This window comes from Harpia harpyja, chromosome 9, assembly GCF_026419915.1.
Source record: "Harpia harpyja isolate bHarHar1 chromosome 9, bHarHar1 primary haplotype, whole genome shotgun sequence".
Taxonomy (NCBI): Eukaryota; Metazoa; Chordata; class Aves; order Accipitriformes; family Accipitridae; genus Harpia; species Harpia harpyja.
Genome location: NC_068948.1, coordinates 32,923,871 through 32,941,694, shown reverse-complemented (window position 1 = coordinate 32,941,694; position 17,824 = coordinate 32,923,871). Strand labels below are relative to the sequence as shown.

The window sequence follows — 17,824 nt, the reverse complement described above, 5'->3', positions numbered from 1 at the left end:
TTCTCTGGGCACCAGACAGTAACCATTCCCAATACAAACGCGGCAAGGAACACCGTCTCCTCACCTAGGAGTTCAGACTCAGTTTTTACTGAGTCACACAGGCTTATCTGACTCAGTACCATGAAGATTTGGGTTTATTTGTAAGAACAAAAGGCCAGCAGTTCCTGCATGCATGTTCATACACTTCCATTCTTTTGAATCCTTGCTTATTTAATTTCCCAAGAAGCAGAAAGCCCTTCATTGCTCTAATTCACAGGTATGATCAGAGACTGACTTACACTTTCAAGTATCATTTCAAGATAATACATTTTTGAGACAAAATGGAAAGCATATTAATTTACCCACTACAGGTTATTGAGTTTTGCAGCCTTCCAGTTTATCTTGCTCCAAGTCTCTACAGCTTTATTTCAGCTCTCCTCTCCAGCTACTTATGAGATTTAGATTCAAAGACATTCCACCTAATAAAGTGAACTGAGTGACTGTTCAACCTGAAGCAGTCATTTTCTTCTAGAAAACTTCTACTGAGTAATTATTCCTAGAAGTAGTAGTATATTCTTCATCTGCTCAAAATCTGTGAAGATTGGGTAATGGAGAGCCCAGTTTGCATTTACATTAAAGTGATGTTCGTAGCACACCCATTATAAAATAGCTCTTGTGTAATTTAAATTCGAAGTCCCATCCAGAACCTGAAACTTATCTGCATTTCAATGCTACATTTGCTCTGACATTATGCATCTTCTTCTGGGAAAAGCAAATTCCTTCAAACAACAAGCCTCTCATTCTTCAGCTTTAAATCAGCAAGAACATACGCATGTACGAACACAAGGTGAAAAGGCAAAGATCTCATTAAACGTCCACCAGTCCCTACCCACCTCTAAGTCACTGCTACATGGGAATAAAGCATGTGTGTAACAATAACCACTTAGCTCCCAGTAACAGTGTTGCTCAACCTGAAAATGTACACATACGCAATTTCACTCCATGGCACAGAAAGCTATGTATTTGCTTTTATTCCTTAGGCCAGCAAATCAGGAACATAAGCATAAAACCCCTTGAGACTTGCTGCCCAAAAAAAAAAAAAAAATCTGCAAAGGAACTAGAGCTGTCTGACTTATGAGCCTCTTAGGTTCCAGAAAAATAATTAGGGTCTTGGAGGTCAGACATTAAAAGAAAAAGTATGAGGACTGCCTGACTGCCTGTAAAATCATTTAATTTTGACAGTTTCAAGCCATGTCTTCCAAGATTTTAAGACCACTTGCCTGCCACCTCACTAGATTCTTCTGTATTTTGGGGAACCTTAACAATAGATCTACAAGTAGTAAAGCAGAAATTAACACAAATAGTGGATCTTCCTGAAGAATTTTTAGCTCTGTTTACAGTAGTATTTTAAGAATATTTATATGAATGCATGTTTAGAGACAGAAGTTATTTAACTAACTGAAGACTTTATATATACATCAACCCTGAACAATAATCTTTTGATAAAGCACTTGTGTATTCACGGATTCTCATATAACATTTAACAGACTAGTTTAGAAAGACATTTACAAAAAAAAAAAACAACCCAACCTCCCACAAAATCTGTAAAATATTTTGTAACACCACTAAGGATTTGCTTTCCAGACACCAAAAAAGCCACTCAAAGCAGAGAGCCCTCACAAAGGTTCTGCAACCCATTTTAAAAATTTTGGTCAATTTCTGATTTCAGGAGGTGCTGAGCATCTGCTCTTTCCATTGATGTTAATGGGATATTTGGCTGTTCTGCACCCATTAAGAATTAAGAGTCTTAAATGTGAACTTTAGTTTTTGGATCCTAAAGCATCTACTTTGAAAAATCTTGACTTAAGATCTTAAGATACAGACAACTTTAAAAACAAGTATACCTCTTCTCGCATAATTGGTATCCATATCCTTAAAATGCACCATAACAAAATCTGAAGACTTGAACAAGATACTCTCTAGTATGTCTTCACGTTTTGGCCCCAAACTGGATTCTGCAGTCTTCCGATGAGCAGCATCAAGCACTAAATCACACTATTAGAGACATAAAAAGAAAACACTAACTTAATGCACAATAAGCTACTCGATAACTTCACATACTTGCAAAAACCAGATACCTACAATAGTTTGCAAAAATGAATCTGCTTGTGTAGACCTAGACGTGAATAGTCAAAATAACTCATAATAAATATTCAAAGTTTAATCAAACATTGATTATTCAGTATTAGGATCTTTTAAAATAGGGAAGAGTCAAAATGAAAAAAATTACCTTAGGACTGTAGGTTTTAAAAACTCCTTCATATATACCACCATTTTTCACCTGTACTTCACATTTGGATCCCTAGAGTGCAAGAAAAATGAAAATACAGCTTTCTACCAGCCTGACAAATGACATTTGAATCACTTTCTCAAAGATGTATTTTTTATGTAAGCACAATGTGTAAAAATACAGCTCAGTTTTTAGTCAAATCTACTCATTCAACATTTGCCCATTTATAAATATGCCACTGTTCTGCAGATGCAAACAGCTGGTTGTGTACCAACATTTGTTCTGAAGGGATTTAAAGATACTCACAGAAGCATATTTGGTACTTACAAGACTCTTGACCAGTTAATGCACACAAACAAGTTTTTGTGCAAAACCAGAATTGGTGCATACGTGTGGGTATAAATAAGGATGAAGGCTTATCCTGGACTCAGGCAGATGTGGGACAGTCCTCCTTACTTAATTTTGGCATGTCAGGACTTCCCTTAAAATCTGGGGACAAAGGCTTCCATTCCCTGCACACAGACTCATTTTATTTATCCATAAACTCTCTAAAGACAGAAAATTCAAAATATGACCAGTGCACCTTAGAAATTTGCTATACCTCTGCAAATTGTATTTGAACCTTTCCAAGCCAAAAATACAGAATAGCTATTACTGTGAATCTTTGAAGTTCAATCTTGGCAAAAGGTGCCTACTGTTAAAGTTTCATATTCACTCCACTATATTACAGTTAGTGGACTAGTTAACAATTCTGTGTCGCTATAGAAACCATTTACCCCCCTTCCAAATATGAAGACTTACAACAACTGATGTAAGTATGTGAACCATTCTCATGTTTGCATAGATGCCATCGAAAGAAATCTGAAAAATAGAAAAGATGTTGTCAAGATACAGGAGAAACACTTGTAACAATTCAAAAAGCCAGTGCACCAAAAATAACGCAGGCTTTCACCAGTACATACTAGTTCCTAGAAACATTGGTCCAAACCTGTCTCAGTCAATATACATAGAACTTAGGTCACATGAGATTTCCAGAGGACCCTTACCCCTTTCTCTGATCAATTAAAGATCTGAACACCCTTCCAAACAAATAAACATTACAGAGTGCCCCTAATGTCACTCAATAAGGAAATTCTCTTGTGGACTGGGTGAAGCTCGTATGCACAAACTCCTAACTGAAAAAGCCCTGCTAACATCCCCCTCTGGTTTAATAGCCATCAACAGGATAAGGTACTTCAACTGCTGTAGAAGTAAAAAGCTGCTTTCAGGGCCTGATGAACTACATCTTTGCATCTAACAGACCTGATTACATGCATTAACAGCAGCTAAAGTCACCAAATCGTGGAGTGCCAAAGAGCTTCAAAACCCATCATATAATTAGTCAAAAGTAATTCACTGCAGCATCAGAACCTGAGATCCTACACTAGGAAAGCTGACCAAGTATCACCCAAGTTGCTAGATGACACACTCGCATAAGCATACATGAAGTGGCGAGGATGTCTGGGTTTTGTTGCAACATCTAGTATCTCTCCTTGTCAACTTCATGCTTGTGAAACAAGAGATGCTGAAACATGCAAGGACCTCACCATATTTTCAGCTTTTTAACTGACAACATATCTTTTAAACTGTCAGCTACTTCATCCACTTACTCCTGCATGTTACCCACCTTCCTGGTCTGAAAAGACATGTTTAAGGACGCTCCTATGCTCAACAGTCAGTACGGAGGACATAAAGACCAACGCCTTTGTGATGTTTAGTGTTTGCATATGACCTTTTTCACCACTCTTACTCAAAGCTTCTTTATTTTTAAGGAAGAGTCTTGATACCTTCAGTAAACATTTATGTAAGTAAACTGTAGCCCTCTTAAACCTTCCTACTTCTGCCCCATTCCCCAAAATTAGTCATCCTTGAAAACCAGGCCAATAACAAATTAGCAAATATTTGATTAGTGCAGTTCAAAGATCCACTCTTTAAATCAAGATCCACATCTTTAGCTTTGATAAAATTATGTTCTACAAGTCAAGCCGCACCTATGCTTCAACAATATATAGCCTCGACAATAACTAAAGCTACACATTTGGGCTACTGATAATACTGGGTTAGCTATTTTATAGTAAATCTAAACAAAACTGTTATTTTTATTTAACTAAATGCTGTCCTACTGTCATCTGTTTAAGGGAGAAGCCAATGTTAGAATCTTCAGATAGGAACTAATTCAAAAGCATTGCCTTAAGTTAAATGTTATCTGTATCTACAACTGTAATTGCAAGAAAATGCAGATTTAGATTAGTGTAGTCAAAAGTTTAAGCCTTCCCCCCTTCATGCTCCCAGGAGACTTAAATGAATGCAAGATGATACATCTTTAGAAAGGCGTATCTCAGTCTAAAATATTCATCATGGTATCCAAAGGAAAAAATTGAGACAATATTCCAGTATCTGCTATTCTTACGTTGACACTTGGGTTCACTGTACATAAGTTGTTTCCTCATATCTACAAGTGGTAAAATGAGGAAAAAACATACACTTACCGTAGGCTGAGGCGGTCCTTTGCCACTGCTGCGACCTCTGAAATTAAATACGTACATGGGATACGATTAAAAGAACTGCCAAAACTGGTTAATTTCTTAACAAGTAAGAATTCAAAAGCCCATCTTAATTCAGGGTTGAGAATGGGATCAGGGAAAAACAGTACTGCCCTAAAGCAGAACTTGACAACTACAGGGCCCACAGCATTTATCCTCCAAGCTACTGCCCTACAAGCAAGTAACATTGGTTAGTAGGCAAGAGGGTTACCTACTATAAATTAGAAGACAAAACAAAGAAAATACTAAGCCTGTGTCATTACAAAAAACCAAAAATATTATCTCTTAAGCAGAATCCTGTAACTAAAGCAAATCCCAAAATTTACTGGCACACAAAACCAAAAACCACTTTCAGGCCCAATCCCTACTCAGTAGAGAGTCCTTCAAGACTAGAGGCTCAGTACATCGTCACTGTCTGTCTGATTAAGGGCCACCCAAATAACTGACCCATGCTGCAAGCTACAGAGAATCCCTGATTGCAAGGCCCTACCTACAGAGCTTGCTTATAACTACTATCACAACCCAGTAAGTGAAACTAATTAAGTCTGTCCATCCCCTCAAAAACACTAACTACTTTTAATGCAAATCTGCCAATGTGTAGCACTTGGGACACTTAAAAAGCCTTTAAATTAACCTGTATGTTCTTAATACCTTGCAAACCGAGTTGTAACAGTCTGCGCCCTCCGCCTCAGACATTTGAGTCCCAGCAGCATTCCTGTCTGCAACAGCTACAATTACTCAACTTCACTGATGCACCTTATTTCAAAGTTACTTCCTCGTACCAAGAAGTCCTAGTTTCAGATGTTTCTCATAGTGATTTAGATTTGTATTATGACAACTTCAGGAGTGCACACTAATGTGAGGCAAAACGAAGTCTTCTATTAAAAATAACACCCAATTTTTAAGTAGACCCACCTTACAGATGCACAATCATTTAAAGAGACCCAAAGAATCATGTCTACATTTAAAAATATCCAAACAACATTGAAATCTGTACCCAACTGAATGTCAACTGCATTCAATTGCTTTTGAAAACACTATGTTGTGGTTGAATACAACCTTGCTCTCAAAACAACACGCCCTTATAAATAGAGCTCATGAGTTACTCAAGAAATCAAAGGAACTTCTCCCAACAAACATAAATATCCCTCCAATAAATTCTGCAGAAATAAGCAAGTCCATCAGAGAACCATGAAAGGCCTTAACGAGGAAAGAATGAAAAACCATTAAACTATCACCTGACTTGTTTAAGAAAACAAGCTTCTGAAACAGAAATGTAGTCTCATACAGCATCACGCACACTGATGACATTTGCTGATTGGCAATAACTGCAGATTTCGGATGTCTAGCTGACATTTTCAGAATACTTGCAGAGCACTAATCTCACAAAAAAACCCTAATGCAAATAGCCTTTATTTAATTACCTATCATCACCTTCCATAAGGCAGCTTCACAACTTCAGGCTTGCTCTGGAGACAAGCAAGTCTCACCATTTACTAAGTCTGCCATTTGTCAAATGGCTACCTATAGCACAGTGCTGAAGTGAGCCCTTCATGAACCTGGAACATAATTTTTGCATCATATTCAGCTGAACAATCCTCCTCTTTCTGGAAGTCATTCCACCAGATGTGAAACACCCAAATAAAAGAGAGGTACAGTCCAGTTCTGATTTTTCCTTTTATTACAATCAAAAGTGTCAACAACACAGACTTTCAAAGAACGTGGCCAAAGTCAAACAATTTCACCAGTTGCCTCTGTTGGTCTCAAAAATTTTAGAAGATACTCCTTCCTATATCAGCTATAGAAATGGTCAAAAGTGAAAGAGTTTGGTGTCTTTGCAACAGAAAGTACTCCCATTTTTAGTGACAAGTATTCTTAGAACTTAAATAACTGGGTTGCTAGACTGGTCAGAAAATTTGGAGTATATTCCCTTTAAGCATCAATCTAAGCGTTACAGATTTTTCATCTCTTACCACATTTCCAAAATTACTGTTCTTACCCACATTTCTTTAAGAAACAATCTGATTGTATGCATCCACACTGGTCCTAACTTCTACATCAGGCCAAGAGTTAAGCTAATTGCACAAATTCTACATGCCATTCTGATCTAACAGGTGTCTTTACAGACTGGACCTCTTGTTTTCCAGCTACAACTGTTAAACATAAACCATTAGAGAAAAGGAAAGACATTTACCAACAGGAAAAAAAGACAGACATTGACCAATTCTGCCAATGCTACAATCCAATCAAAACTGTGCGTATCTTCTGCTAACACCAAGGCCATCAAATTGAGGTTTATATTCCAAGAGGTGAAGACTCAAGTTCAAACTACACTTTGACACATCTTTGAAGCATCATATGAAAAAAACTAGGACCTTTACAAAAGTGGAAAGCAGATGGTCTTTGCCAGAAGTTTACCACAATTTAAAACAGGAGAGTAAGACTAAGAAATGGGAGTGGGGGAAACTAGAAGGGTCAGTAGCAATTTGGCACTCCTACCTAAAACCACATCTTGATTACAATAAGTACGGTAAATAAAAAAAAAAAACATTTTGTATTGAAGAAATGTGGTTAAAGGTAAGCCTGGGGAAGGCACAGCAGCTTGGCAAATCTGACTTGTAAACCCTTTTCTTTGCAGTAGCAAAGTCACAAAGTCAGAAAAATGCTGCGCCAGACAAAGTAACGACCAAGCAATTAAACTTAGTAGCCAACTCATTGCAGGCCAGCAGTTACACCTTAAGAGTGAAAGCCTCCATAAGGGCTTAATCCCAAATGCTGCACAACAAACACTTTTCCCCAGCAGCAACTTGCAATTTTTTTTCTATTTTTATGAGCATTTACTATCTTATACCTCAGCATCCCTCACCTCCCCCCTCTAATGTTTACATGCCAAGTAGAGCATCTGTATAAGCAAAACAGGGTCATGCATTTGTATTTTTCCAGTTAAGTGAAAACTAAGGCAAGGGACTCAGGTCCTCCCAGGATATCAAAGTCCTGTGTTTTCTCTCCAGCAACATCTTCACTTTGAGACTAAGAAACAAATGTGACCATACTGCAATTAATGTCTAGAGCAAAAGTGCAACTACAAAGACTGTTGAACTTAACAGAGTGAATAGATGTTTCTGGAGTACTGGCTGACATTACTAGAGCTTTGAAAACAAATTTACAGGCTACTCTAAAGAACTTTCATCACAAGTGCAGAGAGCTGGTAAAGCTTTCTTCTAAAGGAGAAATCAGAAGTAAAAAGTTAAGTGCAGTATTTGTCTATGTAAGTCAAGCGAATCGAAGCTGTCAAATTAAGATTATACAAGAAGTCCTACAGCATTGTTTTCTGTAGTTTTTCCCCCAGTACTGACATTAGTAATGTCAACTCCTGTCTTCTCACAAGATGACAACTTCTGTAGCATCTGAATATGTAAGTAACCCAACTCAAGTGTGACCCAGTGCACATGTGTAACCTGTTGATGGACATAGTCATTGAAGAACCTTCTTCGTATACATTGCCATGAATCAGTTGTTAAATTAAAACTTGCTCAAAAGTGGGTATATAATACCATACTAAAGTGTATTAACAGCAATAAGGAAGGAGACCTGCAGGTTATCCATTCATTTTGCTCAGCAGTTTAGCACGGTTGCATTAAAACCGACACACACAAAGATGTGAGAACAAACTAGAAAAACTCTGAATGGCACGTGTGATCAAACCTCCAGAACAGTCACTTCCATTGTATCAGAGCGCCTCAGCACTCAATATTCCCGATTACTTCTGTCTGAACAGAATGGGCACCTCTCTTCTGCCCTGTACTTAAGCCTTTAGTTAGGCTAATAAAAAAGGATGTCAAGGAAAAAGGAAAGTAAGAGTAGGCAAGAAGCATTAAGTCTCAAAAGCAAGCTACGCAACATGGGATCATTTCAGTTTTCACTTTTTAATGGGCAAAGCCATTTATAAAAGACAAGTAACTTACAGTATTCTTAAAGGACTCCCAAGTCCAGTTAGGCAAGAAAGTTACCAAATAAGAAGGAAAAAGACCTTCTACCACAATTGTAACTAGACAGGTAACCATCTAAAACCTGAGTCTGAGGTGTTTTGCCTTCAGACAAAATAACAATGGGGAAAAATTGCTAACAAAAAAGGATGCAGTGCTTGAAGTAACGCTGGGACAGATGCAACTTTCAATCACAGGACAGCTAACCTTCCTGTGCTTGTATAAGGGCAAAACTGAACTAAACCACAAAAAGTAGATATCAGATAATGTTTTGACTAGCACAGTAGAGCAGGTTTGTGGTACAAGGTCTACGTTTTCTCCAATTACAGTTCAACGTGCTATTGGCATCCCCCCTACAGCCCAATTTCCCATCTGCCATATTGCACATGCAGTTGCTATTAAACAAACATAGCATTTCACTTAGTGCCTCTTTATAAAAAAAAGGTATTAATCCTTCTTGTTTATATTTCTTGCACACCTTTAAAGATAGCTTCATTTGTGATTTTTCCCCTTATGTAAAAGAAATTAGTAATATAAAAACAAATACTGGAATATCTTATTTGTTCACACAAGATTTTCACTTTTCTAATATGAAATACATATATCCATCATTATGAAACCATGGAAACAAATGTAGTGAGCAAAGCTGACCCTCCACTCACTATCAGACATAGAAGAACCAGGTGCTTAGCCCAATTAAGTCTTACAGTAATAAACATGCAGCAGAAAATTAGGTCCAGGACAGTTAACTGTCAATGAGCTTTCTACCCAAACCTAAGCCTTTAAGAGCAACATAGCCAAGAAAACTAACATTCTTTTGCATCTCAAGAAGATAAGAAGAATGCTCGTGCTGCAGGGAAATGAGCGGCTAGGAAGGAAGCCTGGCATAAACTGGAGCTGTTTAAGTTTCTATTAAATAATATAATGTTTCAAATTGAAAACAAGATGCAGGCCAGCTAAAAAACAATTTGATTTTGCAAATAGAAAAGCCACTTAGCTTTTCATTTACATGAACAAATTTGCAGCATCAACCATCTTTGAAATTGTACTCCCCAAAAGACAAGACTTTTCTTTAGGACAACAACAGAAGTTCTCTGAAGGTGTTCCACGGGGCTCCATCAGCCTGGGGACTGTTGATTTTACAGACCCTCATTCAGAAATATCTTGAAAAACTGATCAACAAAAAAAGAGCGTGAACACCTCTGAGGGAACATGTCAGTTGTTTAGCAGCCCTACCAGAACTCCCTAAGGAGTTCTGAAGTGGAATTTATCCAACAAAACTAGAAAGGCAATGCTGGTAGGAGAAATCCAGTGGCTTTAATCTTAAAAACTTGGGAGAGAAACTGATGCTTGCATCCCCTAATCTACAGAGAGAAGTGCTCACCATCATATTGAATTAAAAAAAAAAAAAAAAAGCCATAGGTTTTGTTGCCCTTCACGTTAACCTCTACAGTGCCACTGTGTGTTGGGAGGGATAACCGTTTAGCAGAGCACAGTAAACATCACGTTCAATCTAAATAGCCATATGTAAAAACTATTAAATCACTGCAATGAAGTGCTGAGGTATTATTGTTACTATTTAAGTTTATTTTGTCCTTTTCAACCCTACCAAAGCTCTTCTGCTTCCAGTTCCACACACTGGTAACAAAGTAAAACCCTATTTCCAGTGATGTCCAACAATGGGACCACTGTAAATTCTGTTTTATTGCCAAAGCACAAAACTGAGTAAGAATAAAAGTCAAGTTGAAGAGCAAGATGAATAAAACTTGAAATGAAACTGCTCTGAGTGACTATGACCTTCAAAACCGTTACTGTCCTGCTTTGATTGTTTGTTATGACCCCCACAGCACTGGAAAAATGCACAACACTAGAAAGTTTTTTTTTTTTTTCCCTTCCTCTCCCTCAAATATGTGTGAATTTATATAGCTAATGCTCTCCGAGCAGGATCAATCTTCCAGAGGCAGTATGAGACAGCAAGGCCTCCGCAGCGTGCATGGGGAAGGGGAATCTGAGCCTGCCGCAAAACCCTGATTCCTCACCCCCCAAACCTGGGGAAAAAAGTGAAGCCGTGCTTAGAACCACCATCCAGCGGTGAGGCCAACGAGCACTCCTCCGGCCTCCCCCTTCCCGCGAGAATTTTATTGCGATTTAAATTAAAAAAAAAAAAAAAAAAAAAAGCGTGTGTGTATATATATAGAGAGAGACAGATTAAAATAAATAAAAATAAACCCCACTAAGCTGAAGGAGCTCCACCGCAGGCGGGCCTCCGCCGACTTCCACAAGGCAGGAACGCTGACCCCCCCCCCCCCCCCGGCCCCGAGGCCGCCGCCATCGCGGCCGGCACCTTCCCGCCGCCGCTCCCACCCCCCCTCACCCCCCCCCCCCCACCCCGCGCACGTGCGGCCGCCGGCTACGGCGCCTCGCCCCCGCCGCCTCCTCCTCCTCCTCAGCAGGCGGGTCACGTTGGCCCGGGGGAAGCGGCGCCCCTCGCCCCCGCCGTAGGCCCCGCCAGGCCGCGAGGGGCTTCACCCGCCGCCGCCCCGTCACGGAAAAATAAGGAGGTTCTGCCGTGCCCTCCGCCGTCCCCGGCCAACCTGAAGGGCACCGGCCGCGGCCTGGCCTCGCCCCGCCGGCACTGCGGAACCGGCGGGCCCCTCGGCGGGCCTGCGTGCGCCCCGCCCGCCGCCATGCCGGCTCCCGCCCCGCCGGGCGGAGCCCCCCGCGCCGGGCCGCGTCCCCCCGCCATGCAGCAAGGCCCCGCTCCCCCCTCCCGGCCGCGCCGCCGCCGCCCATGGAGGCCGGTGCAGGGCGGGGGGGAGCGGCGGGGGAGGGGGAGCGGCGACCGCGCCGGGCTCTCCGCGGCGGGGCCGGGGGCCAAGGCCGGGCCCGCCGCCGCCGCGCACCCACCTGCCCATGTTCTGCCTCCCGCCGCCCGCGGCTGACGGGAGGCCGGGGCCGCCGCCGCCGGGGGGCTTGCGGTTGTTGCCGGCGGCCTGCGCCGCCGCCGCCGCTTGCTTGAGGGACATGACGAGAGGGGAGAGGGCCAGGGGTGAGCGCCGGGGCTGGGCGAGGGCCGGTCCGCGGGGCCTCGCTGCGCTGGCGGGGCCGGGACGCCGCTGGCTCGGCCGGTTGCTCCCAAACAGTGCGAGCGGGGCGGAGGGAGCGGAGCGCGGCGCGGAGGGATCCGCGGAACGGCGGGGGGGGAAGGGGGGGGAGAGGCCGGGCCGGGGTGGCGGGTAAGGGGACCGGAGGGGCGCGGAGGTCGCCCCCGCCGCCTCTCGGGCACCTCCGCGGCGGTAGCGGGGGGAGGACGGGGCGGGGGGGCGGTGAGGCAGCGGCACCGGAGAGGGCGAGGAGCGCGGACTCTTTACGGGAAGTCGGAGGGCGCCGCGGCGGTGCTGCGGCGGGTGAAGGGGCGGAGGCGGGAGGCGGGGAGGGGAGGGGGACACGTGAGGCGGCGGCGCGGGACGGCGGCAGCTCCCGCCGCAGCCCCGGCCCCGCCGGTGCCGGGAGGCTCCCGCGGGCGCAGCCCCCGCCCCCCCATCCTCACAGCCCGCCCGCGCCTTCAGCTCACGCCCGCGGTAGCCGCAAGGGCGAACCCGAGCCGGTGCCAACCGGGCGGAGACCCCCGGTGCGGCCGCTCTGCGGGTGGAGAGGGAGAGAGAGAGGGACGGAGGGAGGGCGGCCGGCCCATAGGCCCCGGCCCCTGAGCGGAACGTTCCGCCTCGCCCGGCGGCGCAAGGCTCTGGGTTGCGGCCTCCTCACCGGGCCGGTCCGCAGGCCGAGGCCTGGCCGGGCCGGCCCCGCCCGGGCCTGCTGCTGCGCGCCCGGCCCCGCTCGGCCTCCCCCGGGGCCCGCCAGCGAACAGGAGTGGGAGGGCGGCGGGCTCGGCCTAGCAGCGCAGCGTTGAAAAGAAACCAGACATAAGAGAGACACCAAAATTGAGGGGAGAAAAAAAAAAAAAAATGGCCGAGCCGCCGACTAGCTGTGAAAGGCGAAATGGAGAACCCCAGCCCCCCCGGCGCTCAGTAGCCAAGCTGCAGACCGGCTCCTACCTTTAACCGCAGAGATACTGAACGGTCGCCAGTAAACACACACATCCCACGGCCCTCCTACTCGTGGAGCTACAGGAAAGCAAGATGGGGCCGAAGGGATTGCCATGTTCCTTGCTGACAGCCCCTCAGTATTACAGATTTCTGGGTTGGTTCTCCCCCCCCCCCCCACCCAGATCGCTGCAGTCCAAAGAAATTAAAATCTGCGTTGCACTGATGATATTTGAGCCCAAGATGCAAGTTCTGCCATCGCTCCCTGTTGTTACCTATCTGCCATCACCAGGCTTCCTGCAGGAATCTTAAGGCGCAGCGACTTCTGCTCTGCCATGTTCATGGTACCTGCTTTATGCAGAGTGGTGGTTTCACCGACTCGTACCAATACATGAAAATAAAGCCTGGTCCGTCCTGTTAAAAATCTATGTACATACCGGATAAGTAAGAGCAGATGTAACTTGAAAACCATGAGCTAAATTGATTTATAGCCATGGTTACTCAAAATGCTCAGAGTTTAATCTATTCATAGAAATGCTCTAGAAATCCCACAGGATTCAAATGTAATAAAAAGGAGCAGTGCTGTTAGGCAGGCATTATTTATACACCTTGCTTGTAAAGCAACAGCTTTCCCATGCGGTTGGAAGAGTTGTGGGTGGCAACACACAATGGTAAAAAGATAACAAATATTTAACAGCTTGCTTAAATTAGCATTTTTCCCTACACTTTTGACTGTTAAACTGCTTGTTTTGTCTTACCTTACAGGCCCAAATAACCTTGTGGTTAACACATTATTAGGTTGGATGACAGATACTAGCCAAAATGGGCTCAGCACAAAGAATTTTTCCGTTGAAAATACTTGCCCTAAAAAGAGAGCCAGCGGTTTTAAGGAAACTACATTTTTCAATCACTTTAGTGAACTCACAACACACTTTCCTATTTCACAGCTACGGAACTGAGAGAGAAGGATATCAAGGATTTCTGCAGACTAAGATTTTCTGTAGGAGACACTAGCACCTGCAGAGCTGAAAACAGCTCGTGCTACCACCAGCACAGATTTTAGGACCATTTACTGTAAAACCCAAAGTCTGTTTCACTGCATGTGATGGGATAACTAACATTACCTAAGAGAAGCTAAGGAAAGATATATATATATATACACACACACACACATATATATATATGTAAAACCACCCCTGCATTTAACCAAACTCTTTAGGGTACTGTTTATAAGGTCTTCTCTATCTTTTGGTTGGTCCTACTGGACCTCAAGTGGAGGGCCTCCAAGTGCTACCACACTAGGAGAAATGCAGCAGGAAAGGAACTTGAAGAGCCAAAACACACCTTGAAACTAACTTAAGCAAGCTACAGCTAGCAAAAATTACTTACTCAATAGTGTGTTTCATCAGTGTGCTTTGCATTTTAAAAGAAAGTTACCAAGAAAAAGCACAAGGAGGTCTGATAAGAGACTGAGTATAACATATCCAGGTCACTTAATAGTTGGGTTTTTTTTAAGGACATTACTTCAATGCTTTTTCAGCTAAGAATGTTTACAGTGCAGAGCAATTAGTCACTATTTGTGTGGCTAAAGGTTAAGAACTATTAAAGAGCCTGCAGCATTTTGAAGTGGCAGCCATGCTGTGGTGTCCTGCTGGCAAAGATGGAGCCCTTGATATTCAAGGATGTCAAAAATACAGAAATAAGTTCTATGGGCAGAAATGGTTTCTAAGACATCATATGAACACACTAAACTACATTTCGGGGTGACATTACGTGCTTGGAAAGCAGCGTATGAATAAGACTCGTGTTCACGTCTGCAGTAATGACTCAAGTGCAGTTGCAGTTTGACTTGTTTTCTCCTTCAATGTATTCTTTGTTTTGTTAAGCTCTGTTTGGCTTTCATTGTGTCCTCCCTTTTTTGTTTGTTGAGCATCTTTGTAAAAAAAACACATTAAAAGTAAATATAGAAGTGACCAAATTAAAATAGCTCCAGCAGTAGTGACCACCAGAGAACGTGCAGGTTAGTTTCCAGTGGCAGCCAGCTTCTTCGGTGGTTGCCGGCACAGACACTGCTCCTCACCTTTCTGTTGTGAACACAGTCTACAGTGGACTACCCAAATTTCCAGCGTAATGGGATTATACTGCCGTTACGGCACATCATTCCCTTTACTTCTACCTGCATATGTCCTTCGATAGCCTGCCATTCCCAATATTCTGTATTTATTACTTTATGGTTTGGCTCTATCAATTCCTCACTTTTTTTGCTATTCCCTACCATTACAGCTACTAGTTTGGTTGCAAATGAGGTTGTGACAAAGGATGCAGTGGTCTAGCTGTAGAAATGTTCAGGATTCAAAGTCATCTGATCCGTGGTCAAGAAAGAAAAGCAAGGATTTCTAATGGAGAAGCATGTTCTGTTTTGCCCTTCCTGTCCACGTTCCAGGTTAGAGCTGCTCTTTTTCAAGACTACTATTTTCATTCAGATTTGTGACTACATGCGCAGGCTGTATTTGCATACAAAGATGAATGAGTCTGATAATATCATTACTTACCAGGAAGTGCTACGTGATGTAACATTTCCTTGATCTAACCTGCTGTTAGGTGTTGTGCTCTCTTCCTTGAGCTACCCAGGGTGATCCTCAACAGCATTCAACAAGATGAAACACACATGCCTATGGAGGGGCAACTGACACAGGCACTCGACATTTATTTTAAGCCAAATTGGCTGCTAGAGAAGCTCACAGAACTGAGCATTTCTACACATGTGTTTTCTCTTCCCTGAAGACTTCTGCCATTTAGTGCCATTATCCCTAACCCTCTTCTTGGAGACTAAAGCTTTGTGACCAGTGTTATGGGCACAGTGATCTCCAAACACTTGGAAAGACATTAGGAAAACAAATCAGGTACTCTAACACATGAGAAGCACTTCCCAGAGAGATACGATATTAGCTTGTCACCAAAGCTGCCATCAGTTTTAACTGATGAATGCGCTACTGGCTGAACCAGAAAGAGGTACGTACATGACAACGAGCAAAACCAAAGCCCAAAGCTCCAAACGGACCAGGTGGGCCAACTGCTGCCTACATCTGCCTTTCCTCTCCACCCTAGTCTCTGTGTAGTGTCTTCTTGTTACCTGCAGCCCCTCGAATTCACAGCTCAGTTCCAAGCAGAGACCAGCTCCCATCAGAGACAGTTTTTGATCCGCACTTGCACTTTTATAACTATTTCTTCCCAATTTCTCTCAGCCCACCAGCGTCCCCCTCCAGCTCAGTTCAGACAGGGTGCAGATAACAGACGTGCCTGCTGACCCATGTATGCCAGCTGCTTCTCCTGCAACCAACAGGAGATGAAGGGAAATGCTAATGTCCACAGAGCTCAGGAGAGAGGTACAGAAGTGCCAGAGCTTGTTTTACCTATAACCAACATTTTAATGAACCTTGATCTCAGTTTCCATTGGCCTCAGACACTAAACAAGGGCATTTCCCTCCTCAGGAGGCAAAGCTCCAGGACCTGTACAGCAATGTTCTAGCTCCGTATCAATTGTTTTAGGACGGAGCTGCAAACTGGGAGACACCAACTCTGCCCAGCAAACTTCCAGGCAACCTTCAACCAAGCACTTTACGCTTTTAGATTTCGCATTTTTACAAAAGGGGGGGGGGGGGGGAAGCCAGCCTAGCTCCTGCTAAGCAGCAGCACACAAAGCAATCGTTATGCCAAGATTTAGCTCTTAAATCCCTCAAGATCTGGTGCTCACAGAGCATAAACAACCTTTGCCTCACAGCCTCGTCGAGCTCTACCTCCACGTTTCCCAAGCGCAGCTACACAGACCCGCCAATACCCATCCTCTCCCTGTCCCTTCGCTGAGACAGGCATGCCAACAAGAAAGCCAGTTGCCATGGCATTTTTTCCCCCTACAGACAGATGTCCATTAAAAACCAAGTCAGCCTCAGGTTTGCTTCACAGAGCAGCTTTCAGTTATTATCACCAGCCCGCAAGGAATTTCCACTGTGCCCCTTCACCTCAGATGTTTCGATGCACTTCAGTATTAATCCCTGGGGATTAGAAGGGAACTACTACAGAACAGGCACAGGTACATTCAAAGGACAAATTTAGGATTATGATCTTGTTTTATGTTTCTGGCAGATGACTACCACATGACCGCATTTGGAAACGGTTGAATTTGTAACCTCTGGCACTCTTTCCCTTGTTCTCTAAGACTCTGCTAAAATCATCAGGCAAATCGGAAGCGAGATGCAGAACTTTTCCCCTCCTCTGACACGTTACACCTGGGGCTCAGATCCAGGATTTTGCCTTCAGGAAGAACCTGCCTGCACCAGCCAGGAGCATCATCTGAGGCTCCATCTGTGGAGAAAGGACTCCTACCCCTCCACACAGGAACCCCAGGCAGCCTCTGCAAGCAGGGCCAAGCGCTTCCAGCAAATGCACACGTGTCAAGGAGAGATGCCTTCTTCCTTGGATACAAGGCCACGTTTTTATTTAAGATTGGAAAAAGAGCTTAATGGATCCCATACTCCCCCTCAGCCCATCCTGCCTGCAGTGAGGGCCAAGGGCTTATTGGAGGCATCCCTTGGGAAAAGCAGGGGAGCTTCCTACTACAGTGCTGGCAGTGCATCACCAGCAGTTCTGCAGGGTTGAGCTTCAGAAGGAATGGTCAGGTATTTTTAGTTGGACTGTAACAGCACTAAATGCATGAGAACAAGACACTGAAACTTAACTATACAGTGAAATTAGTTTTCCTTGCTAAAGCACCGCAGTGCTAAGACAACTGTTAAAGAAATCCTCTTAGTGATGTCCAGGAAGGGATCTCCCCTCTCACATCTGGGTCTAAGCCTGGCAGGGCTTCTAAAGTGTTCTTCGTTTAGGCTGTGGCACTTGGGAGATGTAGGCCTTCTGCGTGGGAGCTGACATTTTGGAGACATTATC

At 43.9% G+C, this 17,824-nt stretch overlaps 1 protein-coding gene across 11 annotated transcripts in view; it reads right to left on the bottom strand.

Annotated features, from left to right (window-relative positions):
* Nucleotides 1-12,011, bottom strand: part of ATXN2 (ataxin 2) — a 53,068-nt gene extending 41,057 nt beyond the window's left edge. For 8 of the 11 annotated variants that reach the window (XM_052796663.1, XM_052796664.1, XM_052796668.1 and 5 more), the window contains exons 1-5: nt 11,745-12,010; nt 4,798-4,834; nt 3,071-3,130; nt 2,270-2,341; nt 1,884-2,034 (exon numbers count right to left, since the gene is read on the bottom strand). In XM_052796663.1, the coding sequence (XP_052652623.1) occupies nt 1,884-2,034; nt 2,270-2,341; nt 3,071-3,130; nt 4,798-4,834; nt 11,745-11,863 (439 nt within the window). In that variant the 5' untranslated portion in view covers nt 11,864-12,010. Of the gene's footprint in view, nt 1-1,883; nt 2,035-2,269; nt 2,342-3,070; nt 3,131-4,797; nt 4,835-11,744 lie in introns of all 11 variants that reach the window. The other 3 variants (XM_052796671.1, XM_052796667.1, XM_052796669.1) reach the window with 2 other exon arrangements.
* Between the last annotated feature and the right edge of the window lie 5,813 nt (nt 12,012-17,824).